At 39.6% G+C, this 24,312-nt stretch overlaps 1 protein-coding gene across 1 annotated transcript in view; it reads right to left on the minus strand.

Annotated features, from left to right (window-relative positions):
* Positions 1-3,518: 3,518 nt before the first annotated feature.
* The window catches only part of LOC126484258 (failed axon connections), a 157,550-nt gene continuing 136,756 nt past the window's right edge, over positions 3,519-24,312 (minus strand). Inside the window, exons 2-7 of the mRNA XM_050107681.1 lie at positions 13,168-13,370; positions 11,670-11,805; positions 11,449-11,586; positions 11,209-11,339; positions 10,837-11,017; positions 3,519-5,468 (exon numbers count right to left, since the gene is read on the minus strand). Of these exons, the coding sequence (XP_049963638.1) occupies positions 5,394-5,468; positions 10,837-11,017; positions 11,209-11,339; positions 11,449-11,586; positions 11,670-11,805; positions 13,168-13,370 (864 nt within the window). The 3' untranslated portion in view covers positions 3,519-5,393. The remainder of the gene's footprint in view (positions 5,469-10,836; positions 11,018-11,208; positions 11,340-11,448; positions 11,587-11,669; positions 11,806-13,167; positions 13,371-24,312) is intronic.

Consider the following 24,312-nt stretch of genomic DNA (forward strand, 5'->3'; position numbering starts at 1 on the left):
GCCTCACACATATCAATCAACTGCTAAGTTTCATCATGATCTGAAACCAGGAGGCAGTCAATGAAGTACTCAACAGAATAATAATTGTTTCTCTGGTTGTAATGGATGTGTCATGACCATTGATTTACTGGATTGAGGAACACTTTAATGTTCAACTGCATTTAAAGTTTTTTGCCAGACATCTAGAAACTCCGGAACCTATAAAATACGTCAATTGTTCATCATGACAGGCCAGCTGTACAACAGAACATCAGCCAATTGATTATTTGATAGAAATCACAATGATGAACTGCCTGTTTTCACCAATCTCCACCTCCAATAGCTGTCTAATCCTTCCAAACATGTTTATAAGGTACCAATATCAAAGTGGGAAAAATATTTTCGTTATTGGTTGAAATAAATGTGGAAATGTGAGTTTTAAAGGTAAATATTCTGAGAAACAAATACTTACATAAAGAAATAGCTGACATCAAAAATATACCTTTATTAGTGTCATGAAATGCTGTGCTTTGAGCACAGCTGTATGTGCACGTAACAAGGACACTGGCAAGACAGAAGTAAAACAATTAGGAAATAATGTTATGATGTTACAAGATGGACTGGTAAACTGAAGAACAATCATGGCCCTCAGCAAGTCAGTGAGGAAAGATCACTAATAAAGAAAATTAGATGAAGAGTTGTAATCGTTTGACAAATATTTAGTAGTGTGCTGCTGCTGGAAACTATAGATAAGAGTAAATTGAACTACTTTTGCAAATGTTAGCATGTATCATTTGCATACAATGCGAGAGTGAAATGAAAAATACAACTGGCAAATATCAGTACTGGTATGCTATACAGGGTTATTACAAATTATTGAAGCGATTTCACAGCTCTACAATAACTTTATTATTTGAGATATTTTCACAATGCTTTGCACACACATACAAAAACTCAAAAAGTTTTTTTAGGCATTCACAAATGTTTGATATGTGCCCCTTTAGTGATTTGGCAGACATCAAGCCGATAATCAAGTTCCTCCCACACTCGGCGCAGCATGTCCCCATCAACGAGTTCGAAAGCATCGTTGATGCGAGCTCGCAGTTCTGGCAAGTTTCTTGATAGGAGGAGGTTTAAACACTGAATCTTTCACATAACCCCACAGAAAGAAATCGCATGGGGTTAAGTCGGGAGAGCGTGGAGGCCATGACATGAATTGTTGATCATAATCTCCACCACGACCGATCCATCGGTTTTCCAATCTCCTGTTTAAGATATGCTTCTGCTTTAGCCTTTTCTGTAAGATTTTCCAAACCGTCGGCTGTGGTACGTTTAGCTCCCTGCTTGCTTTATTCGTCGACTTCCGCGGCTACGCGTGAAACTTGCCCGCCCTTCACTCACTGCAGGCCGACCCATTGACTTCCCCTTACAGAGGCATCCAGAAGCTTTAAACTGCACATACCATCGCCGAATGGAGTTAGCAGTTGGTGGATCTTTGTTGAACTTCGTCCTGAAGTGTCGTTGCACTGTTATGACTGACAGATGAGAGTGCATTTCAAGCACGACATACGCTTTCTCGGCTCCTGTCGCCATTTTGTCTCACTGCGCTCTCGAGCGCTCTGGTGGCAGAAACCTGAAGTGCGGCTTCAGCCGAACAAAACTTTGAGTTTCTCTACGTATCTGTAGTGTGTCGTGACCATGTCAATGAATGGAGCTACAGTGTATTTATGAAATCACTTCAATCATTTGTAATAGCCCTGTACTTAATTAACTTAAGCACAAGTTACTTTAATGGCAAATAAAAACTTTTTATGAAGATTTTTTTGAACTCCACTAGAAACATTCACATGCGGTAATACTTATCTCATGACTAGATGGTTATATTTTGAAATCTACTTTCCAAGTAACTATTGGGATAACCTTCAGATCTGTCAAATTTGTACATATTTTCACATAGTGTAAATGAAAATTTCCTTCTCATTGACCATCACTTTGTGTTGAACTATTACTATGAGGAATTCCTTAACAACAATTCGAGAGCAACTCAGTAATGACTCGTGTGGATCAAGTTGAATGCAATCCTGAACCTAGTTACTAATCTTCACACTGTTTGAAGTAAATGAATTTTTGAGAGCCCTTGATTGCTATTAGAGAAAGTTGGCACAATGTGTGATTTATGTATGACTTATTTTGCACAAATTTCTGCAAACAAACTAAAAAATTCCAGAATGAAATTTTTACTCTACAGTGGAGTGCGCACTAATGTGAAACTTTTTCGCAGATTAAAACTGTGTGCTGGACGGAGACTAAGTGGAGACCTTTGTCATTTGTGAGCAAGTGCTCTACTGAGCTATCCAAGCACAATTCACAGCTTGTCTTGACAAACTAATTCTGCCAGCAAAGAAATTGACACAATCTGATAAAATACTTTGTTCAGGGACTATATACAGATTACAAATTCTTACTGGTTCAGGGCACACATTGATACACAGCAAATGCAATAAATCAAACTTATTTTATTCCACTAGTGCAAGTGTTAAATGAAAAACCCAATATCCTTAACTGATCAAAACAACAAGAACTGCACATACCCTCAACGTACTTTGAGATACAAAATGTAAGCTTAACTTACAACCAATCATTGGTTGGTAGATTCATGTTGCTCTGAGATTCCTGTTTGGTCAGTTAAGTTACCTCCAACACAGAAAATCACAACAATGCTGGTTTCAAATAGAGATTCAAATATGATATCTATAATAAATACTGTCAGTTGGCTGGACGATTCCTTTCTGAGAACATTTTTAATAGTGTTAACACACTCTTTAAAGCAATGCATTATTGCTGTTTTTGAATGTATTTTGGGAACTATGAAATTAGCAACTACAGCAAGGGTTATCACAATGATGCACCTGCTAACACAACCACAGTGACGAACCAACACATTTTAGCAGCAACATTAATTTTATGAACAATTTTTAACTAAAAAATTGTCCAGTCTTTTGTATTCTGCTGAGAGCTTTCCTGATTCAAAAATCAAATATTATCAAATACACTTTTAGTTATAACAACAATTGAAAAGTTGTATTGACAACAGAGCAAGAAACACAAATGTGTTAACCAAGTTTGGAACCTGATGTTCCAACTCTTAGAACTGTGGGAGAGAATTAAAATGAAGGGGAAGATTTGGGAAACTTACATATGCTAATAAATTGTGAGCTACTACATACAAAACAGATTAGAGTTTAATTCAGTGTGGTGACAGGAAATTTATTAATTTCCTGTCCTTCAGAAATGTAACCGATTCCATGTGCACTACATATCACAAGAACAGTTTATTCTTTATAGAGTTTATTAACAAACTACCAATGGCTGCATTGGCTATTCTTTCATTACTTTAAAATGACATCTACTGCTCAAAGATGTTGCTGTTTGGATGGAGCACTATTACATGCTACAGTGTATTTTTAAACTTCAGTTGTAGTCATACTTTGAAACAAACCTGTATTACAATTAAGATCGTTGACAATGAAACAAAAACAGAAAATCAAGAATTTTACCTTTATTGGCCAAATTTTAATTACAGTCCATAAAGCAAAAAAGCTGATATATTTATATATAATATATATATTTTTTTCTATGAATTAAAGAGTATGTGGAGTGAAAGAGGGAGGGTATGCCATATAGTAATATAATTCTATGAGTATTTGCAATTCTAAAACACAGTCAACTGTTAACAGGGATTTGGTAAAGGAATGGGGGGAGAGAGATGTAAGATGTATATTCTACCCCAAGAATTGTTGGCAGGTTGGTTGAGGCAACATTAACTGCCAAATCATCCCCTGATATGCTTCATGGAGTCCAAAATGCCATCTGCAGAAAGGGCAAGCACCTCTTCCAGTTGCAGAATGAAAAACACACATCTCCATATAATACACATTTTCATGCTGCACCACACATTCAATCTTTATTCACATGCTGTGACACTTTAAATTATATTTTAATAAAATCTTAATATACAGCTATGGCTACACTAACAAGCTGATGTGGTAGGGAAGAAATAAGGACAATTCACATTTATTTAAAGTATAAACATTCTATATGCAGCTTTCATGCTGTACCAAGCTGCCTCAAAACTCACTGAACCAAAAATGTCATGATTCACTCTTTAGTGACACTGAGGTTTATAAGCATGTATTACCCTGTACAGTTTATCAGTCATTCCTAAGGTACCAAAAAGTGAAACAAACAGTACTATTTGGTTACACACTGTACAGAGAAAAACAAGCTCTTACCATCTCGTTGCTCAGTCATTTATCATTTTTTAATCTTATGTGCTCTTGTACTGTATGTGTGTATAAAAGTGTCCACTGCTTGTCTGGTCCCAAGAATCTAAAACCATCCTTCACAGTTGCACTTCCAGGGATGCCATATTTGGTTGTTTCACCACAAAGAGCATTGCCCCTCCCCACTTGTTTGCAGACTTTGTGAAACCTGCACATTAAGTGTCTTCATGCGAACATTTAACGAGGAGGAATAGTAGCTCACTTCATTCTCAAAATAAAATGGTTCTTACAGCTAACATACATTTATATATGCAATTTTGTTTCAGAATCTGGGATCACTTGACCACATAACAATCACTCACAAATTTATTCAGGTGCGTGATGTCAATAGCAGCAGTCAAGGACCTTCAAATGCTGTAGTGTACATAAAAGATATACCACTACAGCTTGATATAATAGTTACAATGAAAGGAAATTAAGGGGAAAATGATTCTCTATCTACTTACAGTATTTTCACTTTATTCTGGGCATCTCTGTCTTTCACATCATTCTTCTCTACTCAAAATTTAATGCCTTAAATCTTGTGCTGGCCAGCTCAGTCTAGAATCTCACCTTTTCCATTAAATGTAATTGTAAAATCTTGAGCCAACAGAAAAGGCTTCTTTTCACCAGAACCCTCTCCTTGACTAAAATCTATGATTCTACAAACACAATTATGTTGAAAAGTCTTCAAAATATCCAGATGGTATAGTGGAATGAATATTGGAATACTTTGTATCGTAGTAAACACATCTCAAAAAGTTGAAGAGGAAAACAAATCCATATTTCATATACTTTAAACAATAACTGTCATTAGTATTTCTCTTAATACACACAACTGTATAGAAAAACTTCCATAAAAAGCTACACAAATAACTCTTGAATTTTTTAAAAATTCTTATAAAATGGTTTTACAATTCTTTAATTTGTGTTGCACATGAACATAAAAAGCTCTCGTCTCATCGACTGCAAGCTGGTTGGCCGGCGGCCGAGGAGAGTTTTGATGCAGTGAGCTAAGCTGGGTCACACAACACACTTAGACACCAAATAAAGGACTTGGGAGGGACAGGGAAGGTTTTCTTATCACACTCTTCACTTTGATTCTTTTTCTTCTTTCTGCTTGTTCTCCTCTACATCTTTTTCAACTTCTTTCTCTTCTTTTTCAGACTGAAACAGAATTACCATTTCCATAAATGTGTGTAATACTGGATAGACAATCACAAAGTAATAAATAAAACTCAAACCTGCGTAATTAATTTTAACATATGGACTGTATATCAGTTGCCACTTTGATAGTGAAAATGTGAGCAAAATGAAAGAACTTTTGAGGCTGTGATTGCCAGAGATAGCGGGTAGTACATTGTGTAAAGGAGATTTAAGTGTAGAGATACTTTTAATAATCTTGAGGATAGTTTGGGAGGCTACAGTGCAACAGCTTCATAAATCTGATTGAATAATAATTCCAGCATTTCAAAATGTTTTCACATACAGTATTTGGTGATGACTGCTGGTTTAAGAATCTTGCTCTCCTCCAATGCATCATGAAATACAGTATCATATCCTGAACATTAACACTAGATCAACAGAAGATTTGTAAAATGATTGTCATTCCTTTTTCTTAAATTTAGTATCAATTTTTTTGTTCATTTATGAAAGGTTATAACTTTTCATACTTTTTCTTTCCTTTATGATGATGTGTTAGAATTTACAACATTTTTGACAGTTCATTCAACATACCTAGAATGGCAGACGGTCAGTTTGACACCACTGTAATATCCAAGTTTATGTAGATAAACCAACAATGAAGCTGCAAATACCAGCAATAATGCACAGTTCTTGCTACTCATTATTCAATTATGGCAGATGCACATATCATTATGACAGTTCAGATCAGTTCATTCACATGACTCTTTGGCAGTTTAAGACTTTTTGAACACATCTCAGAAGTGTTGACTTTCCTGATGAAGAAACGTTAGATCTCGGAGAACTCCAACATTGAATTTGAAATTGACTTCACTGATTAAGGTTAGTGTTTGTATCAGAGACAAGTGAAGATGAAGACACTGAATGAAGATGGGTTAGGGGAGGGGGCAGGAGGATTCAGATTCTAATCTATGTAAATCCTTACAGCAGACTCAACTGAATGCCTCTACAATGATGATTACTAGGGATGGAATCAGGCGAGAGATTGCCAAAGTTTGATCTTGTGGCAGAATGTTGGTTACAAATATTGTAAAGTAGGAGGAGGTACTACTACTACTACTACCACTACTACTACTACTACTACTAACACTATTTGCAAACTAGTAGACTTGCCGATGCTTTCCACATGATGTTTGGCCCTGCAGTGCTACCTCTCAAAGAAACACACAATCAAATGCTCGAGAAGTGCTAGAAAACAATCACTGGACTGTGTCACTTTACCTGGAAAAATTTCTAACCGATATATATGCTTCTGGTGTCATTTGTACAAAATAATGTGTGCGTGGCTGATCTTTAGTCACCTTCTTCGAAGCCTACTATTATGAATAGAGGTCATACTTCACGAGCTTCTCAGGTTTCTCAGTTCTGATTAACTATGAACCCAAGCTGTATACCTACCAGCCAAAAAATTCACTCTTATCTAAAATTTGGGGGAAATTCAGTGGAAAACTTTTTCTACCTGTCCTGCAGAAAACAACTATAGATAAGCAACTCCTGACCAAGCAAATCAAGCTGCAGTTTCACTGAATTCATGTTTGACAAAGCTGACAAATATGGTCTCAAATTCCACAATGCTGAGGTTGCGCTTAAATGTTTACAAAATGAAGTTTCCCCGTACCTCAGGAAAGAGGAAACGCATTTAATGGAGGAGCTATTTCTAAATCAAGAAAGAAGCTCGACAGACCTCTCTTCAGACAGCGCAGAGGAAACTTTAATTGGTACAGTGATTGTCTGTTATGAGATCCCTGATGAGGCAAGGAAGCCAATGTTTAAATACACCAATACTTTATCATGTCAGAAAGGCAACACAGACTGCATCATGACTACAGCATGGAAAGAAGAATGTCATTCTCCCGAGAACACTGCATGCTGAAGTAGGTGAAACCATAAAAATCTACAATGGAATGAACTATGGAGTAGACATGGTTGATCAAATGACCAATGAATATACTATCAGGGTTGCATGTAGGAAAATGATGACATGTCTTCTGCATCATCCTGACATGGCGGCAATAATGCATGCATCACTTGCAAAAAGTCTGTAACAAGAAATGACTGAAGGAGAAGTTCACATTTTAGTTGGCAAATGAACTTGTGGAAATAAAGAAGCAGGGAGTACAGAAAAGAGTCAGACCATCCACTGCAAAAGCAGCAGGACCAGGACCAGAAGCAACTTTGTGAAGTGCCAGAAAGCTGCGTGCGGAGAACATGCGTGTGAAACAGAAGTCACCTGCACAAAGTGCACTAGTAGAATACAACGGCTTTAGTAGAATGTCCATGTGTTAATAACATATGTGAGAGTAAGATGGGCAATATATACTAAGTATACCTAGAAGGTTCTACAAATAGCTGTATATTGAAGTCTACAGTTAGGAAACTTGTTAGCATGAGCAAAGAAATTAGTAAGTACATGCGTATTAATTATCTTGTGTAATTGTTATGTAGCTAGTGAAAGGTAGAGATTAACATGTACTAAATTAAGGTATTAGTGTAAATAAAATATGAAAATATTTGATGCAGAGTCCAGATGCCCCCTTTCCTCCCATTTTAGGACTGTCGAAAATCTGTTCTATTGTTGACCTTTATTGTTGTACTCTAATATGCAGATTAATCTTTTCAGCCTTACCCAATTCGGCTTAATTTCTTATACAGTTCAAGCAAGCACAACTGACTTCTACGACATTAGCTAATTAGCAGGTATAGAAGTATGAAACTTGAATTTCCCTTTATATGGTGCTACCCATCAGTGTAGAGCCCGTGAGACTACTCCTGCTGTGCCATCTGCTTCCTGCAACAGCTGACTAAGAATGTCAACTCACAGTAGCCCGAGTTCCACACATCAGTTTCTGTTTCAAACCCATAAACATGTCTAGTTTTGCGTCTACAAACTATGGTTAACAGACAGTATTGATTTTCTGTTATTTGAAGAACAATGCTGCCAAATTGCATCTAATTCTTGCTGAAGCTTTCAATGAACCTGCTTTTGGGAAAGAACAGTGTTTCGAGTGGTTCAAAAAATTCAGAAGTAGTGATTTAGATGTGAGAAATGGCGAACACAGGAAACCATCGAAAAAATTCCAAGACAACTAATTGTAGGCCTTATTGGATGATGATGATGATACTCGGACTCAACAGGAACTCACGGAACAATTTTGTGAGATGCAGAAACCCGTTTCTGCACTTTTCCCATAGCTTTCAACTGACGAAAAAGTGGGAAAATTGATTATGCATGAACTGAATGAAAGACAACAAGCAAATCAAAAGGCCAATTGTGAAATGCTACTTGCCAGATACAAGAGAGTCGTTTCTCCATTGAATAGTGACAGGTGATGAAAAATGGATATCTTTTGAGAATCCTAAGTGTTTTAAGTCATGGGTGAATCCAGGCAGACCAGCGACATCCACTAGAAGACCGAATCACTTTGGAAAGAAGACAATACCTGTGTTTGGTGAGATCAGGAGGATGTACTCTATTATGAGCTGCTGAAACCTGTTAAACCATTAACACTGATCACTATCAACAGCAAATGAGATTTAAATCAAGCATTACGTGACAACTGAAATATGGAAAAAGGCAACACAAAGTCATATTGCTCCATGATAATGCTCCATCACACACACCAAAACAGGTTAGGGAAATGATCAAGGCATTCAGTTTGGAAATACTAGGGCATTCGGCTCACTCTCCAAACGTTGCTCCCTCCAGTTATAAACTATTTACATCACTGGGACGCACTCTTGCTGAACAACACTTCAACTCATATGAAAATTTAAAAAAAATTGCTCACTAACTGGTTCACTTCAAAAGAAGAGCTTTTTTGGCATGGTATTCATAGCCTGCAATACAGATGGGAGAAATATGTAAACAGCACTGGAGATTATTTTGAATGAAATACTGTTTATCAGTTTTAAAGAACAGACATGTAATTATTGAAACCAAATTCAGGTTTCATACTTCTACACCTGGTAATCATGATAGTTAATACATTTTGTATGTGCTTTAACAACTTATATTTGCTCATATTAACAATATACGAGAATAACAAGTTTTTCGGAAATGAGATACCAGTATCTATGGATGCACCACATTAATCAATATTGTATTGCAAAAATTTTGTGAAAAAAGTACTCTGCTAATCTTCAAGCATTTTTAAGTACTGTAGAACCTTTGTTCTACTAGGCAATGTTACAGCGCGAACTGCTGCAGTAGAAGATAATGTTCTATCTTTACTGACAATATTTGCTGTGTGTCCAGCTCTGGGCCCCTTTGGTATATATTTCTTCTAAGACTGACAATTTACATTCTTTAAATTCAAGAACTCAAATTAACATTTTATATTTGGTAATTTTTGCAAATACAATATAATGTTTATGATCTAGGTGACAAAACAAATTAGACAGCTACAGACAGTAGATGAAACAAGGATCTACTTGATGACAACCTCATAAAATTTGCTCCTGTGAGAATATGGAGTTGACAACTAATTAAATATGAAGTAGTATATTTAACACACACTTTTTTGGATGTACATTACAGTTCCACAAAATTAACATTGGACACAAAATAGGAAGACTTGCTGTTATTTATGGCATACTGAACAGAGACCTAGGAACTTTTGTATAGGAAGCAATTTCAAAAAACCAATTTGGATTCACACTTTGTGTAGAGCGAGAGTGGTGTGGGTTCTAACAACAAAAAAGGTTCAAAGTGGAGGGGAAAAGGGGGTCAGGGAGAGGGGCCAGGGGAGAAAAAGTTTATTGCAAAGAGTATACAAATAAAATGAAACTGCAGAAATGAGATCAGATTGACATTAAAAAGTTGAGGAATATGTCATGGATTATACTAAAAGGCGAACAGTGGTGGGCCATGTTCCAGTTCCACAAACTTATGTATTGACTGAGGCATGAAATGTGTGTTTAGGAGGTTATGCAGAAAGGGGGTAGGGGACGGGCAGGGTTAGGGGGCAACCAATATCAGTACACGATTTAATACACTACATGGGCTAGTACATGTAGTAACAACATATAATCTGTATTCATAACAATGGAGAAAACAGAAATATGTTAGCTAACTTTTAGGTGTTAATACAATATTCTAAAAACCAAAACAAGAAATGAAGCTGCCTCATTTTAAGCAGGAGAAATGGAAAACGTTAACCTCCTCCTCCTCCTCCTCCTCCTACTACTACTACTACTACTACTACTACTACTACTACTACTACTACTACTACTACTACTACTACTACTACTACTACTACTACTACTACTACTACTACATTAAATCTGATGTCAAAATTAATATTCATCTTTTAAAGGCTAGTATTTACACTACCTTTTCTTTCTCAATCTCTTTTTCGATCTCTTTATCACCCTCCTTGTCACCTTCCTTCTCATCCTTCTCCTTTTTCTTTTCCTCTTCCTTTCCTTTGCTCTCTTTCTCTTCTGGTGGAGGTTTAGGCAGGTGAGAGTTCAGATCTAGAGTTTTGCAGATCTCTTCCCAGTCAGGGAAGCACCTGCGTTCAGAAATTAAATTTATAAAATTATGCACAGTTTCTCGCAAAATATACTTCAGTTATCCTTGTAGTAATATTCTAAACCCAATAATGAATGTTATTAGCCAATAGTTTTGTCAAATTTCTTCCATTAACACAAACACATATCTGAAGCATAATATATATATTCCTTAACATGACGGACATATTACCTTTCTTTCATTCTGTTCACATGGCCTACAAGGTTTGCACAGTTCTCTTGCATGTAGTCTCTTAGCGAATACTGAACCTCCTTTTCAATGAAATATATCTGAGCCAAGCTTGAAAATGCTACAACGTCCAACTGAAAAATATAAAGGCAAAATCAAATTAAATACGAATCTTTAATCAGAGCATTTGTGAAAATCAAGTAACAAGGAAGTTTTTTAAACAAAAATGTAAAGAAAAATTACCGTCGTCGGCTCATCTCCGAAGAAGAAAGGTTTGTCTGCCAACATATCTGACAGTACTTTGAGATCATTTTGACCAAATTCAATTATTTCCTCAGGCTTGTGTACACCAATTCCCTGAGCTTTCACTTTCTTGGCTCCCTGAAACATAGAAACATTTATTTTTATACAAACTGTCAACAATGTACTCAGATGTAACTAAGTTTATGTTTGTTTAACTTTACCTTGCGGGCAAATGTGAACTTGAAGAAGAAGTTTAATATTCCATTAGGGATTTTTGAGCCAAGGGCATGCTGCAGGTTTACTTTATATCCCTTGATAACATTATCTGGGTATTTTGTCCTCCACCACGCAACCACCCTGTAACATTTTAATTTGTTATGACATTCTTACTTTGTGATTGTGTGCCATGTGATGATACCTTACATCATTATTTAATGAATGAATGAACATTTAGTACACAGAGAGAAAGAATAATAGTAACAGAGTATCTTTCCAACTTTATTACAAATTGTCCTAATAGATGTGTCTAAAATTTCCTCAAAGCAAAAGTAAGTCAATTCAAGGTAACTTTCAATTTTTTTTAACCTTTCATTTGTCCACCCTATTGCCACAAATATGGTAGAATAAAATATACAATGTGTCTTCATTTCTTGAGATGGTATCGAAGAGAGAAAAATATTACCTGTATAGAGCTGAAGTACAAGAAATAAGAATGCTTCAGAGCAAACATGTGTACATGGGTTGGACGAAACAAAAATTCAAATAACTCCCATAGTTTTTTGGATAAATATTTAAAAATCACTAAAATAGAAAATTATTTATGATCTGAATTAATAGCTAGTTACTGAATTAAACTAAGATAATATCTGTTGGTGAGACAGGTTTATATGCTTATCACTTCATAATAGCAAAGACAATGTTTTCAATTTATTCCCATTCTGGCCAAAATTGTTACATTTGAGACACACTCAGCTTGTCTAACTATGCAACATAGTGACTCGTTTACTATACTTTTTGTAATAGGGCCTGCAATTGACAACTAAGCATCGATAAAACCAGAACATTTATTACTATTTGAGTATTTCTCACCAAGTTTCCTTAAAGAAAACTGATCCAATATCACTCTGGATGGAGGTGTTAAAGTTGTAACATATTTTGGCATCCAGCCAAGCTGTCATCAGTGATAATGTACCAAGGTGCTGTTTCTGCATGGGAGCAGGGGCATTGCTGCAAACTCCTCTGAGTGTGGGTCCATGCGTGCTCTGCCAGGACTCCACGTGGTGTTGCTTGTGGTAGTTTAGACAGTGTCTAAACCAACTTTCACTGCACTTAACTGGTTTTACTTACTTCATTTTGTAATATTTTAGAAGCAAATGAAAGGCCATTTTGCCTTGAGAAATTTGTAATTACACCAACTTCATTAGAAAGTGGAATACAGAAATAATTCCATGTTATGCAGCAGGCTGTAACATTACTAGAACTAAACCGACACACTACATGGTGCTGAAAATGTTTGGGCCATGAACTGAATCACATTAATATTGGCATGAGCAGACTCTACTCTACATCTCCAACAGGTCTATTCAACAAATTAAACCAGGGCCACACAGCATTGTTTCACCCATAGACAAAATTAATGTGAACGTTCAACCAGATATGAACTGACATCTTTACATACACTCAGCTTCTGTGACTAGTGAAGAGGCATTTTACACTTACCAAACTAAATGATTCTCAATCATTGAGATCATTGCATGAGAGACATTCTTCTGATCATTTGTCAGACCTGCATCCAAGTCTTTCCCAAATCTTTGTCCCAGCTCTTTTAGGATGATGGTACTGTCAGCAATTTCTTCACCATTCAGCTCTACAAATGGCAGCTGTCCCTTTTTCGACCGGAACTTCATTTTGTGATCAACATTCTGGAAAAGAAAAATATCTTACAACAGGACACTTATTTACATCCTTACAGTTAATTAGATAAAAAGAGCCTGTGTTCACCATGTGTGTGGCAAAAACAAGAGACCTGAATAGGATTAATGAGTTTAATACAACATGATGGATGGGCAGTGTTTGAAGGCAAAGTGACTCACTGTATGAATGAATCACCCATGTGTGTTTCAGAAGACAAGTTTAGAATTAGGTAAGTTTGTTCTTTCAGACATATATTTTAAAAGTATAATGTTTGTACATTTAATGTTATATTTCCTTTATCTCTTGTGTGTTCTTGAAATGCTCATGCTTTTAGACGATTCAAATTAATTGCAGAGGCATCGATCTTCACTTAAGTCTCCAAAATGCTCCTTCCATGAAAAGGATAGTTTACTGTGGCCCTCTATGGAATTTTACTTCTACAACAGCAGTTTAAGTGGCACACTATATTTCCCTGAAGGTACTGTAATGTTGCAACATTGATTACTAACACCACTTTTTGTAATTATTTCATACATCAGTCCTATGAAGTTTATCACAGTTTTTGTCTGTTCCATCAAAAATTCAGCACCTAATGAAGCTTATACTCAGCATCTTCATTTTATCAAAATAAACCGTAATTTTCTGCAAAGTGGTTAGTATTTCAACTGTGGAATCAGCTGTTTCCATCTTAATACAAATTCTATTCCCCACAAAAGTAGTTTTTTCATTACTCTAACAGTCTGCAAGCAGTTATAGCATTCACCGAGTAAATGCAATGCCAAAAATAACCAAGCTCACTGGGAAATTAATGCTGACAGTCAGGAGTGAATCTTTGGGTTTCCCAAGTGATATTACTAAAATTGGTATAGAACAGATCTGCAAAGCTTTCTTTTCCCAGTATTCATCTTTCACTTTACAAACAATGAATGTTTACATATCCTTCTGGGCTAGTACTCAAAAAGTTATGGCAGAAACTGACCGCATACTAGGAAAATCCCGAAGGCTTTGTGGTTCTACTACTTTCCAATACTTTCTCTCCCACAGATGCTAATCCAACAAGATATCCAAGCAGGAGAACAATACTGGCATATTTCAGGGTTGAACCAAGTTGTGGCAGCTTCTTCAGTTGTTTAATATTGATCACAATGGGCAATGTTTGATAAGATATAACTGTGCTCACCTGAAGCACCAATGTTAATGTTGTGACTTGGTTCAGATAATTTATAAGCAGTAAAGAGTTTTCCATAACTTCTCAGCTTACAGTTACAAAATGCTGTTACTACAGCTTACAGTACCTAATCTTTGAGGGGAGGAGAATCCAAAAGTTTTGTAGTTATGGTAAAATAGTTTCAAGATTTAGTGACCATTATGAGTACATTTGCTACTAGTCAGTATCCACTAAACACACTTCAAGTCTTGAAACTTGTGTGTCACTGCATCAGGGCAGGCTGTAAGTTTGGTTTGTAAAATTTTTTCTAGTTACACCCATATTGGCATTAACATGTTCTCTGAAAGTCTTGCTTCCAGCAGGAACGAGAAAATTTGTGAGTACAGTTGTATGTTAGAGCCAGAGATTATCATGGTAATTCTGTACCATGTATTTGTGAATTATTTGCTTGTTACTTGTTAACACTCCACTTAAGTTTGAGGGAAACAGATTTATGTTAACTTCACCCCAGCAGTCACTAATTTGTTGTAGAACACCTGTGTCTGTCACGACTTATTTCAGGCACCTCCATATTTTCCCTTCGCCGTACTTCTTGCATCCTCGTCCCTAACATTTTTCTGGTGTGTCATTTCATTATAACGGGGGCAGCGACTAACTAAATTGTAATGCTTGTGACAAACAGAAGACAAATCGTAACGCTTATACTACTACAGGCAAGAGATTAGAAATTTACTCTAGCCTCCTGGAGTACGCGAGTCCAGTGATCGCGAAGGGTAGTGCACGCACGATCGAGTAGTTCCGTCGGATTGTGCTGCTGCGCGAAATCTCGCCGGGACGTGGCAGAGTGGGGCGGGATGTTGAGGGCTGGGGGAAGGCGGCTGCTCGCGCCCGGGCAACGGCCGCAGCCCGTGCTGCGCTCGTATTGATCGTGCTGGCCGCGCCCGCCCAGACGACGAGCAGACGGCAGGCTCGGGAACAATGCTAGCCGGCGCCGGCGCTGGCGCTGGTGCTCCAGCAACAGCCGCGTGCGCGCGCGAGCTCTACTGTTTCCATCGACGGCGGGTTTTCCGCACATTTGCACGCCATATTTTTCGCAAACAGAACAAGTAGGTTCGTTCTGAATCCGTTTTGAAGGGAAAACTGGGGCATAGTAAGTAATTGCGACCGCATCAACCAGTTATTTGGAATGGAGTGCTTTAAACGCGAAACGGTATGTTCTAGGTGACTAGTCCATCACCGACACACAATTTTGTGCTACGGAGTAATGCGATATTAATATTAGTGACTTAGCGGATAACAGTTGCAGTTTCAGTATTTCGCACAAGGCATCGTTCGTTATGTGGCTGTATAAGCCGATAATTTTATTAATAGCCAGACCTATCACGACAAGATATCAGCCGCGTGCAATAATCGTTAGCTAAATGTAATTAAATAAAAGGTATGCTCGGCGAATTTGATGGAAGTAGCAGTCTGACTAGTACTTGGGTCATGTCACACGAATTGGTACTGGAAAACAATTATCAGTAGGTCTATGAAATTTAACACCTAAATAATCGTCTTGTCGTGCAGTTCTTCTTCTTGTCTCCGTGTTTGCTGAGAAAATGGGATGAGAAGTTTCGCCTTATGCAAGACACCTTTTTTTCTATTGTTTCACCCATACATGTTTCAGCACTTTTGTGCTATTGTCAGTGGGTTCTATTTTTTATTTTTAACTGTAAATATGTTAACATATTAACATTTGTGTTGTTTACAACATTATGTAGACGTTGCATTTATAACTTGATTGGCAAAAAGTGGGTGTAAGCATATGGACAACAACATGTAAGGTATGTTAACTAATGCTTACATCCACTTTTCGCCAATTAAGTTATAAATGCAACTTGTACATAATGTAGTAAACAACACAAATGTTAATATGTTAACAGATTTACAGTTACAAAAAAAGAAATAGAACCCACTGACGATAGCACAAAAGTGCTGAAACATGTATGGGTGAAACAAAACAAAAAACAGGTGTCTTGCATAAGGCGGAACTTCTCATCCCACTAACACCGAAAACGCTGTTTTAGGTCAAACGTAGCTGGGACTGCTGAAATGTGTGCATCAGTGTCACAAAATACTGACAAGGGCATCGATTGCGTACAAAGGGCAAGGCAAACTATCAGATTTCTCGCGCTAAAGACGGTGATAAAAAGCGTCGAACGTGTCAACTGACTCAGGATAAGAACTGTGTCTATGAAACCTAACTACAAAATCCCGAAAACTTTTCTGGATGGAATCGATAAATGATGTGAAACCCCCTAAATCGACGTATCTGAAGTCTGTAGATGCGGAATTATTAAGAACTGGTACAGGAGTAAAATGTGCTGCCATCCTTGGGCGGAAATGGATAAGAGTCATACAAGAGGCAGCACATACGGTCATTCAGTTTGCAGTCCTATGTAGAGCGCGATGTTCCTGTTTACAAAGGTTTGATTGAGTGCTTGTAAGATGCTGTTGTCGCCAAATTTATCTGATCAGCTAAGTACAGTTTTCTGATGGAATTCAGGCCGATCAGGTAATATACATTTTTTCCATGCCGTCAATGTTACTGTTTGGTTCTCAGTTGCAGAACTTCAGGAGGTTAACTTTTTTTTCTGTTCCGAAGGGCAATCAGTGTCAAAAAATATTCTGCTGGAGTTTCATTTAAGTTTCATCCTTCATGCTTCAAAGAAACGGGACGCCAGATTGCTCTGTCCCTACAGTATAACTGGACTCGCGTATTAGGATTTATCGATATTTTATTTTATTTTGTTGCTCATGACAGCGTCGTACATCATACGCTACAGTCACGATAATTCGTGGATGAACGACCCCTTCTTTCCCGACATTGAAGGGTCCGCGATTAATATTTGTTTTTCTAATTAATCGCTGCTCTCTCAAATGTGGAAAGAAAGTAATACTCTATCGGTGTATGAATCTCGTGAACACATTTGTATGTATTTTTAGTTTCATTGCTTAGTATATCGTGTGCCTGAGCTTCCATTCGCGCCAACTCTCAAGTAAACACGCCATAACTCATCTGCTCTTCCTTTTTTACAGTGAAATAATACTGTGCGTAAATTTCAGTCTGCTTCGTCTTTTTATCGAGAACTAGCATCGCACGCTTTCACTGTATTTGTAAGTTTTGAGTTCACACAATTAATGATTTCAGTTACAAAAGAATAACGATTTTCCAAACTAACATCCAGGAAGAACGGCCTGAAAAAAATTTGAACTTTGAGAATGTGAAGAGCGAAGTGATTACGATTGCAGAAAGCTGTGCGAATACATAGGTCCTTTTCTGTGATACGAAGTTTAATTACACGAAGTTCATGCAATTAAGAGCCACCAAAATAGCAACTTGGAAGCAAGAGTCAAATTCCTCATCGAAGTCTAATTTCGCATTAATCAACTTGGGAGTTCAGATTCCCTGACGACGCTTTCGTGCGCACACGAAACAAAGAAAAAATTGCATGAAATCTGTAAAACAGACGCCACCAGTGCTGTCGCTAGCCTAGGATTTGGTTCATTGGTAACTTCATTTGGAGAGCGATTATTAATGTCGCTGGTTGTAACTTCTGAACAGTTTCATTTCGCATCATGTTTGTCCAAGTTTACATTCCATAGTTCATCACTTCTTGCGAGTTTTAGCTTTTTTTAACAGCATCCAACACGATGAGCAGAGTAAAAACAAGGTACACAAAATACGAGTAGGACACCGGGTGAAGGCAAAAGTACTTTTGAAGCCGAAATTTAGTAAAATTTTCCTAAGCGTGAAAACGCCATTTAAACGCCCAGGTCGGTAGTGGTAACAATCAGGTGAAATTTTGACGTTATTTAATGAGAGTTGAAGGCGGTGCAGTGCGTGGTGACTGATCACCGAGCCAGCAGTGGAAGCGGTACTGGTCTGACTTGTGAAGGTAGCATGGAGCACCCAAAATTTGGTAAAGATAAGACACAGCAGTGACAGGTGAAATCAGGAAGAGTGCTGTGGAATTCTAACAATAGGAATGGGGTCACTAAGAATCCGGCACCGTTTACTTGTATGACCTGATTTGTCTCAATACGCGCACCCCGCAGCACGTACGTTTAGCACCTTTGCTTAGCTGAAGAGCCACGGCCTCCACAAAGGTGTCAGGACATTCCAGGCAGCTGGTGGCCGGACGTGTACCGCTTTCCCGGGCTGGCACGCGCGGCATACTGACACAGCTCGCGGCCAACAGCAGTCACGAACCCCGCCAGTCACGCACCCTCTGCTCCAAACATAGAACTCCCATACCCCTTTCTGTTCCACCGCTCCTCACGTCACTTATTTTAAGCTGTCGGCCTTCACCGATTCGATTCCGCGGTTTGTCCTTGTCTGTCAGCTTTTCCCTGTCTGCCTACACCACCACACACTCTTCACTGTTCATCATTGCCAGACGCTTCACATTTTACCCTCTGCAGTTGTGTATGGTAACTCAATTCCTTAGCATATGCCCACCACTCTACTTTTTCTGATATCTTTCTCCGCGGTCTGCTTTCTCTTCCAGTACTACATTTTGGACTGCAACAATTTCCGTCTATAACTATAATTTCAGATGCTTGTACACATCAATCAAAAGTAACAGTATCACAAAATGTGGGGTGGGGCAATGTGGCCGCTTCTCCTTGACCAGTGCCAACAATATGGCTGCAACGACAGCAGCATTGTATTTGTTCTGGATGCAGTCACTCATAGCCGATGGCATTGCAGTATTGAGTTTGCTTAGGAGGATGATGAAAACCTTTAAACTTTTCTGCGTGTTTTCTTAAGTGGTTTCCGATGTTCTGTCGCGTAAAATAAGTTCACAGAGAAATGAAATTTATTCCATTCATGTGATGTGTGAGTGTGGGTAAATGAATTTATAATCTGAGAAATGGACAGATATGTGGAATATGGAACTTTGGATCGGTCCAGGGAGCGTGTTCGGATAGCTTAGGTGGTAGGTGACCTCTTGTGATAAATAGGAAATCCGGATTAGAGCGCCGGTTCAGTACAAATTTTCATATGTCGCTTTAGGTAGTGGATCTGTGCCTAATAATTAAGATGAATAAATTTGAGAACTAGTTCGTCGTCAAACATCTGCATCAGTGCCTAACAAAACTAGAACGAAAATATTTTCATTTGACGCCCGTTTTGAAGAAGCAATGAGAACTGCTTTCTCCTTATTTTTTATACACGAGGGTTGGAACTTTAATAGTGGCAACCACTTATTTACAACTCGTACAAAAGAGATACATGTTTCGAAGTTTTCCTGACCTTCAAAGTAGTCTCCAGCATTGTGTACAACCCGTTGCCAGCGACGTGGAAGTCGTAGGATACTCTTAGCAGTGCCAGTTGTGTTGACAGTTCGAGCGGCACGGTCTATTGCCCGACGAATTTGTGGCAGCTCTGAAGCTAATGCCATGAAGTGTATCCTTCAGTTTGGAAATCTGAGTTGAACTCACGAGGGCTTAAGTCAGGGGAGTGCAGCAGGTGGCATAGCACTTAGCAGCCCCAAAACGAACAAATCGGTAACAGCTTGCACTGTACCGTGCTTGAGCATTGTCCTGCAAAATCATGGTCAGGTCCTGCAGAAAGTGTCATCACTTCTGTCTCTAAGCTGGTCGTAGGTTGTGTTCCAAAAATGAACAATTTACAGACAGAAGTGGTGACACTTTCTGCAGGACCTGACCATGATTTTGCAGGACAATGCTCAAGCACGGTACAGTGCAAGCTGTTACCGATTTGTTTGACTGATAGGGCTGTGCTATACCGCCTACTGCACTCCTCAAGCCCTAGTCAGTTCAACTCAATTTCTAAACTGAAGGGAACACTTCACAGCCTTCACAGCATTCGCTTCAGAACTGCTACAAATTCGTTGGGCAATAGACAGCGCCGCTCGTACTGTCAAGTACAAACTTTTTGTACCGGGGGGTTCCAATGCTGCACATCAGACTCATCGCGTCAAATCTGCGTGACCAGACTTCTCACGTTCGTGCCGAAGACGGCATCTCTACAAATAGGCCTACCTGTACGGGGGTGCTGCAGGGGTCGATTCTCGGCCCTCCTGCTGTACTCGCCGTATACATCCGATGTACCACGCACAGACAGGGTATACCTCGCACTATATGCGGATGACACCACACACTACGCGCGTTCCGTAAGGATTGACGTCGTTCGTTCGCCGCCGCTTACAGGAGGCATGCGACGTCCTGGGAGCCTGAACTACGAAATGTCACCAAAAGAGAGGCTGTCGTAATAACGCGAAGTAGAGTGCCCATGGACTTTCAGCTCCTGCAAATCGTGGGAGGCCCGTCCCCTGGTCTCGCACGGCTAAATATCTAGAGTAACTCTCGATAGGCACCTCACCTGGAAGCCGCATATCCGTGAGGTCTGGGGAAAAGCGCATGCACGCCTGAAGGCATTGTATCCCCTACTAAATCCAGAATCAACGCTTCCTCCACACTGCGGAATTACGCTGTATCTGGAACCGATCCGACCAGTGCTACAATACGCGTCTACTGTGTGGGGGAACGCAGCCGATACACACATACGTCGGCTCCAAGAGGGAGCTCTGCAACTCATCTTGCATTTACCGCGGGAATGCTGGACTAGAGCCTTGCGTGAGGGATCAGGCATCGACATGACAAGGGAACGCATGAGATACTGCCCGACGGTTCTATGAAGCTACGGGAGTGTGAGAGTATACAAACGCGTCAGTGCTCCAGACGCAAAGAGGGCAAACAACAGTTCGGTCAATGTAAACATACTTAGAGGGAATAACAGGAACAGTTACACAAACCAGCCTGCAGGAAGACAGTAAGGACCGTCCTTTTAGGAGAACAGGTGACAACTGCAGTATTTTTTTTCTTTGTTTTTTGTGCGCACAGGCGGCATCATCAGAAACGTCGTTGACCAGAAATGCCGATTGACCGTTTCTCTGCCTTAGAGGATGAGCACCTTGTCGAGTTGGTATCCGAAAAGCATATTTTGTCTAACATGACCAATGCCGACTTGAGAAACAAAATGCAAAAGGGCTTAATTTGGGCTAAACTGAAGGAAAATAATGTAACGTGAGGAGAAATGTCTTAGAATTTGTCCAATGTAGTCTGATTACGTCCAGTGTAATGCATTTTTAGATATATGTGTAGACAGCCTGTAAGAACAGTTTTACTGAGGTGTATGTTATTGTGATCATTGCTATGAACGACGATTAAAATTCAATCCAATGAAGTAATGAGTGAATTCACTCCTCATAAATCCTTCAGCTTTGGCGTAGCCGCCGACACCTCCAAAGGCTATGTTGTTATGCAGTTCATTAGTTTCTGAAAAGTCTGCGTTATGAAGCATTGGGAACTGTCAGCCCTCCGGATCGTCGTGCAACTTTTGTTACTAAAATGTTATACGCTTTGACCCCCACAAAAATTGTGAACGGAAAAATTTGTCTTGCAAATTTCGGATATTGATATGCTAAAAATTCCAAGCCATACGTGATATTTTAATTTATTAATTCACTGTTGTTGACTATTGTCCAGAAAGTTTGCACACGTTCTCGAGATGTGCTACTGAATCCAACTATAAAATTATGTTGTACAACAGTTTAGTAGATTTGGCGTGATAAATATTGAGAGCGCGAAAAAACCAACTGTTCTTAAAAGCGTAAATGTATCTATTCCAATGGCACAAAATTTTGATAGAATTTGAAGTGTCAGAAGTTAGTTCTCGTATCACTATCATGTGCAGTTGTCAAATTATAAGAAACTCCCTGTGCCCAGTAAATTTTTCACGCAGCGTCCTGCGGGCCGCAGGATAAATTTCCGCACCTAGCAAAACGTAGCTTTATTCTAAGAGAGTGCGTGTGTGGCAGTTAAACCGCTGTTACTGCTTCACTACAGTGGAAAGAGCCAATAGGAATGAAACGGATTATTGGATGGTGTACGACTGCGGTACTCAGTGTGGGAAGTTAGCGTCGTTGTGCAGCTCACTACAGTTGCGGTAAATTCGAGCAGCGTGGCGGGAACTTGCCCCCGTAATGGCGCAGTGTGGACGGCGCGCAGTTTGGGACGGGTGCCCGCGGGCCCGGCGCGACGCGAGAGCCAATTACAGTGGAGAGCAGCAGCTAACGGCGCCGCTTTGGAGCCCAGCTCTGCTCTCCACAGCCGCAGGCAGCCGCCAACGGCTCGCAGCGTCCGGCTGGCGGCCTACCAGTCAGGCGCCAGCACCTCAACATTCGCGCATCGAAACTACGAGGGTTATTCCAAAAGTAAGGTCCGATTGATTGCCAAATTGAAACCACAGTGAACATCAGAAATGTTTTACTTGTAACAATTAGCTACACCTTTCAGCTACTTCTCTACGTAGTCGCCGTTCTGACTTAGACTTTTGTCATAGCGTTGTACCAACTTTTCAATAGCCTCATCATAGAAGGCAGCCGCCAGTGCTTTCCGCCAATTCTCCACGCTGGCCTACACCTCGTTGTCTGTGTCAAAATGTTGTCTTCAAAGACAGCGGTTCATGTGACCAGAGATGAAACTCAGGGGGAGACAATTGCGGACTGTATTGTGGGTAATCTCACATTTCCATTTGAAAACGATGCAGGAGCATCTTCATTGCCCCTGCAGAATGCGGCTGAGAATTGTCGTGAAGACGACACAGCACGACAGTTATGTAATGTTGGCTGCATAGCTTCAGGCGAAATTTCTCACCAGGCCCTCGTACTTGGCGGCAGACACTATTTTCTAGACATCTTTACGCACTCACTGCGAGCTCAGAAATGAGAAGAGCGACGTGATGCTAACTGGGGTTATACTAGAGACACTACCCAACACATCTGTGCAAAGCTTTATCGGATTTTCATAGTCGTTTCCATTTCGCGACCGATCGGACCTTACTTTTGGAATAACCCTCGTATTATCTGTCGTATCGCCCGGCGCAACACTCACAGCTGATTGCCCCTTGTAGCTATCTGATGTGCCTAAGAAATTTATGTAGATGAAACAATGCTACATCAATCTCCGTACTTAGTTTCCCAGCAAAACTAACTTCCCACGTAAAAAACCAAGGATTCGCGACAGTTCTCCGCTAAGCAACCTCTTTCATTAGATTTGATATCGCAGCTTAATAAACTGATTGCTCTCTCTATTGCCCACAGTTGCTGTGGTGGTACTTTGCAATTACGTAAAACAGCACGTATTTTGAAAACTTTGCTGTAAAAATGTAGTCGCCGGCTAGTCTGGTGCATTTCAGGCTATACAATGCTGTGTACCAAATGTGAGTAACCTTACGAATTTTATTTATTTATTTTTTTTCTGGAAGGAGAGCCGCAACACTTTCCGGTGTCGAGTAAATACCGGACATTTTAAGTTGTCCGCGACGTGCCACAAGCGAGGCTGTTGTCGCCTGCTGTGTGTCGTCTTGTTTGTCGTATCGCTAGTGTGGCAGCAGGAGCGTCGCACAGGTAATTGTCGAGTCGCGCGACTTTTATTGCATCGTGTCATAGCATACCGTATTGCCTCCTACAGAACCGCACCAAGGTGGCGCACTCAGCTGCAAGCTTGTCAAGCATGCATGGTCAAGTACCCTGTGCAAGCATTCCCGTGACTGACAGTACCGTAGTTTCGTCCACGTATTCAATACTGTAAGCTGCTGTTGCTCATTTGATCTTGAATTGGGTAAGCTATGGGAGGCATGCTAATGTGCACATACCAAATGTGTACCGACTATAGCTCTTCGTGCACCACGGTCTCCACATCTCTTG

The sequence above is a fragment of the Schistocerca serialis genome, chromosome 1 (assembly GCF_023864345.2).
Source record: "Schistocerca serialis cubense isolate TAMUIC-IGC-003099 chromosome 1, iqSchSeri2.2, whole genome shotgun sequence".
NCBI classification, from domain to species: domain Eukaryota; kingdom Metazoa; phylum Arthropoda; class Insecta; order Orthoptera; family Acrididae; genus Schistocerca; species Schistocerca serialis.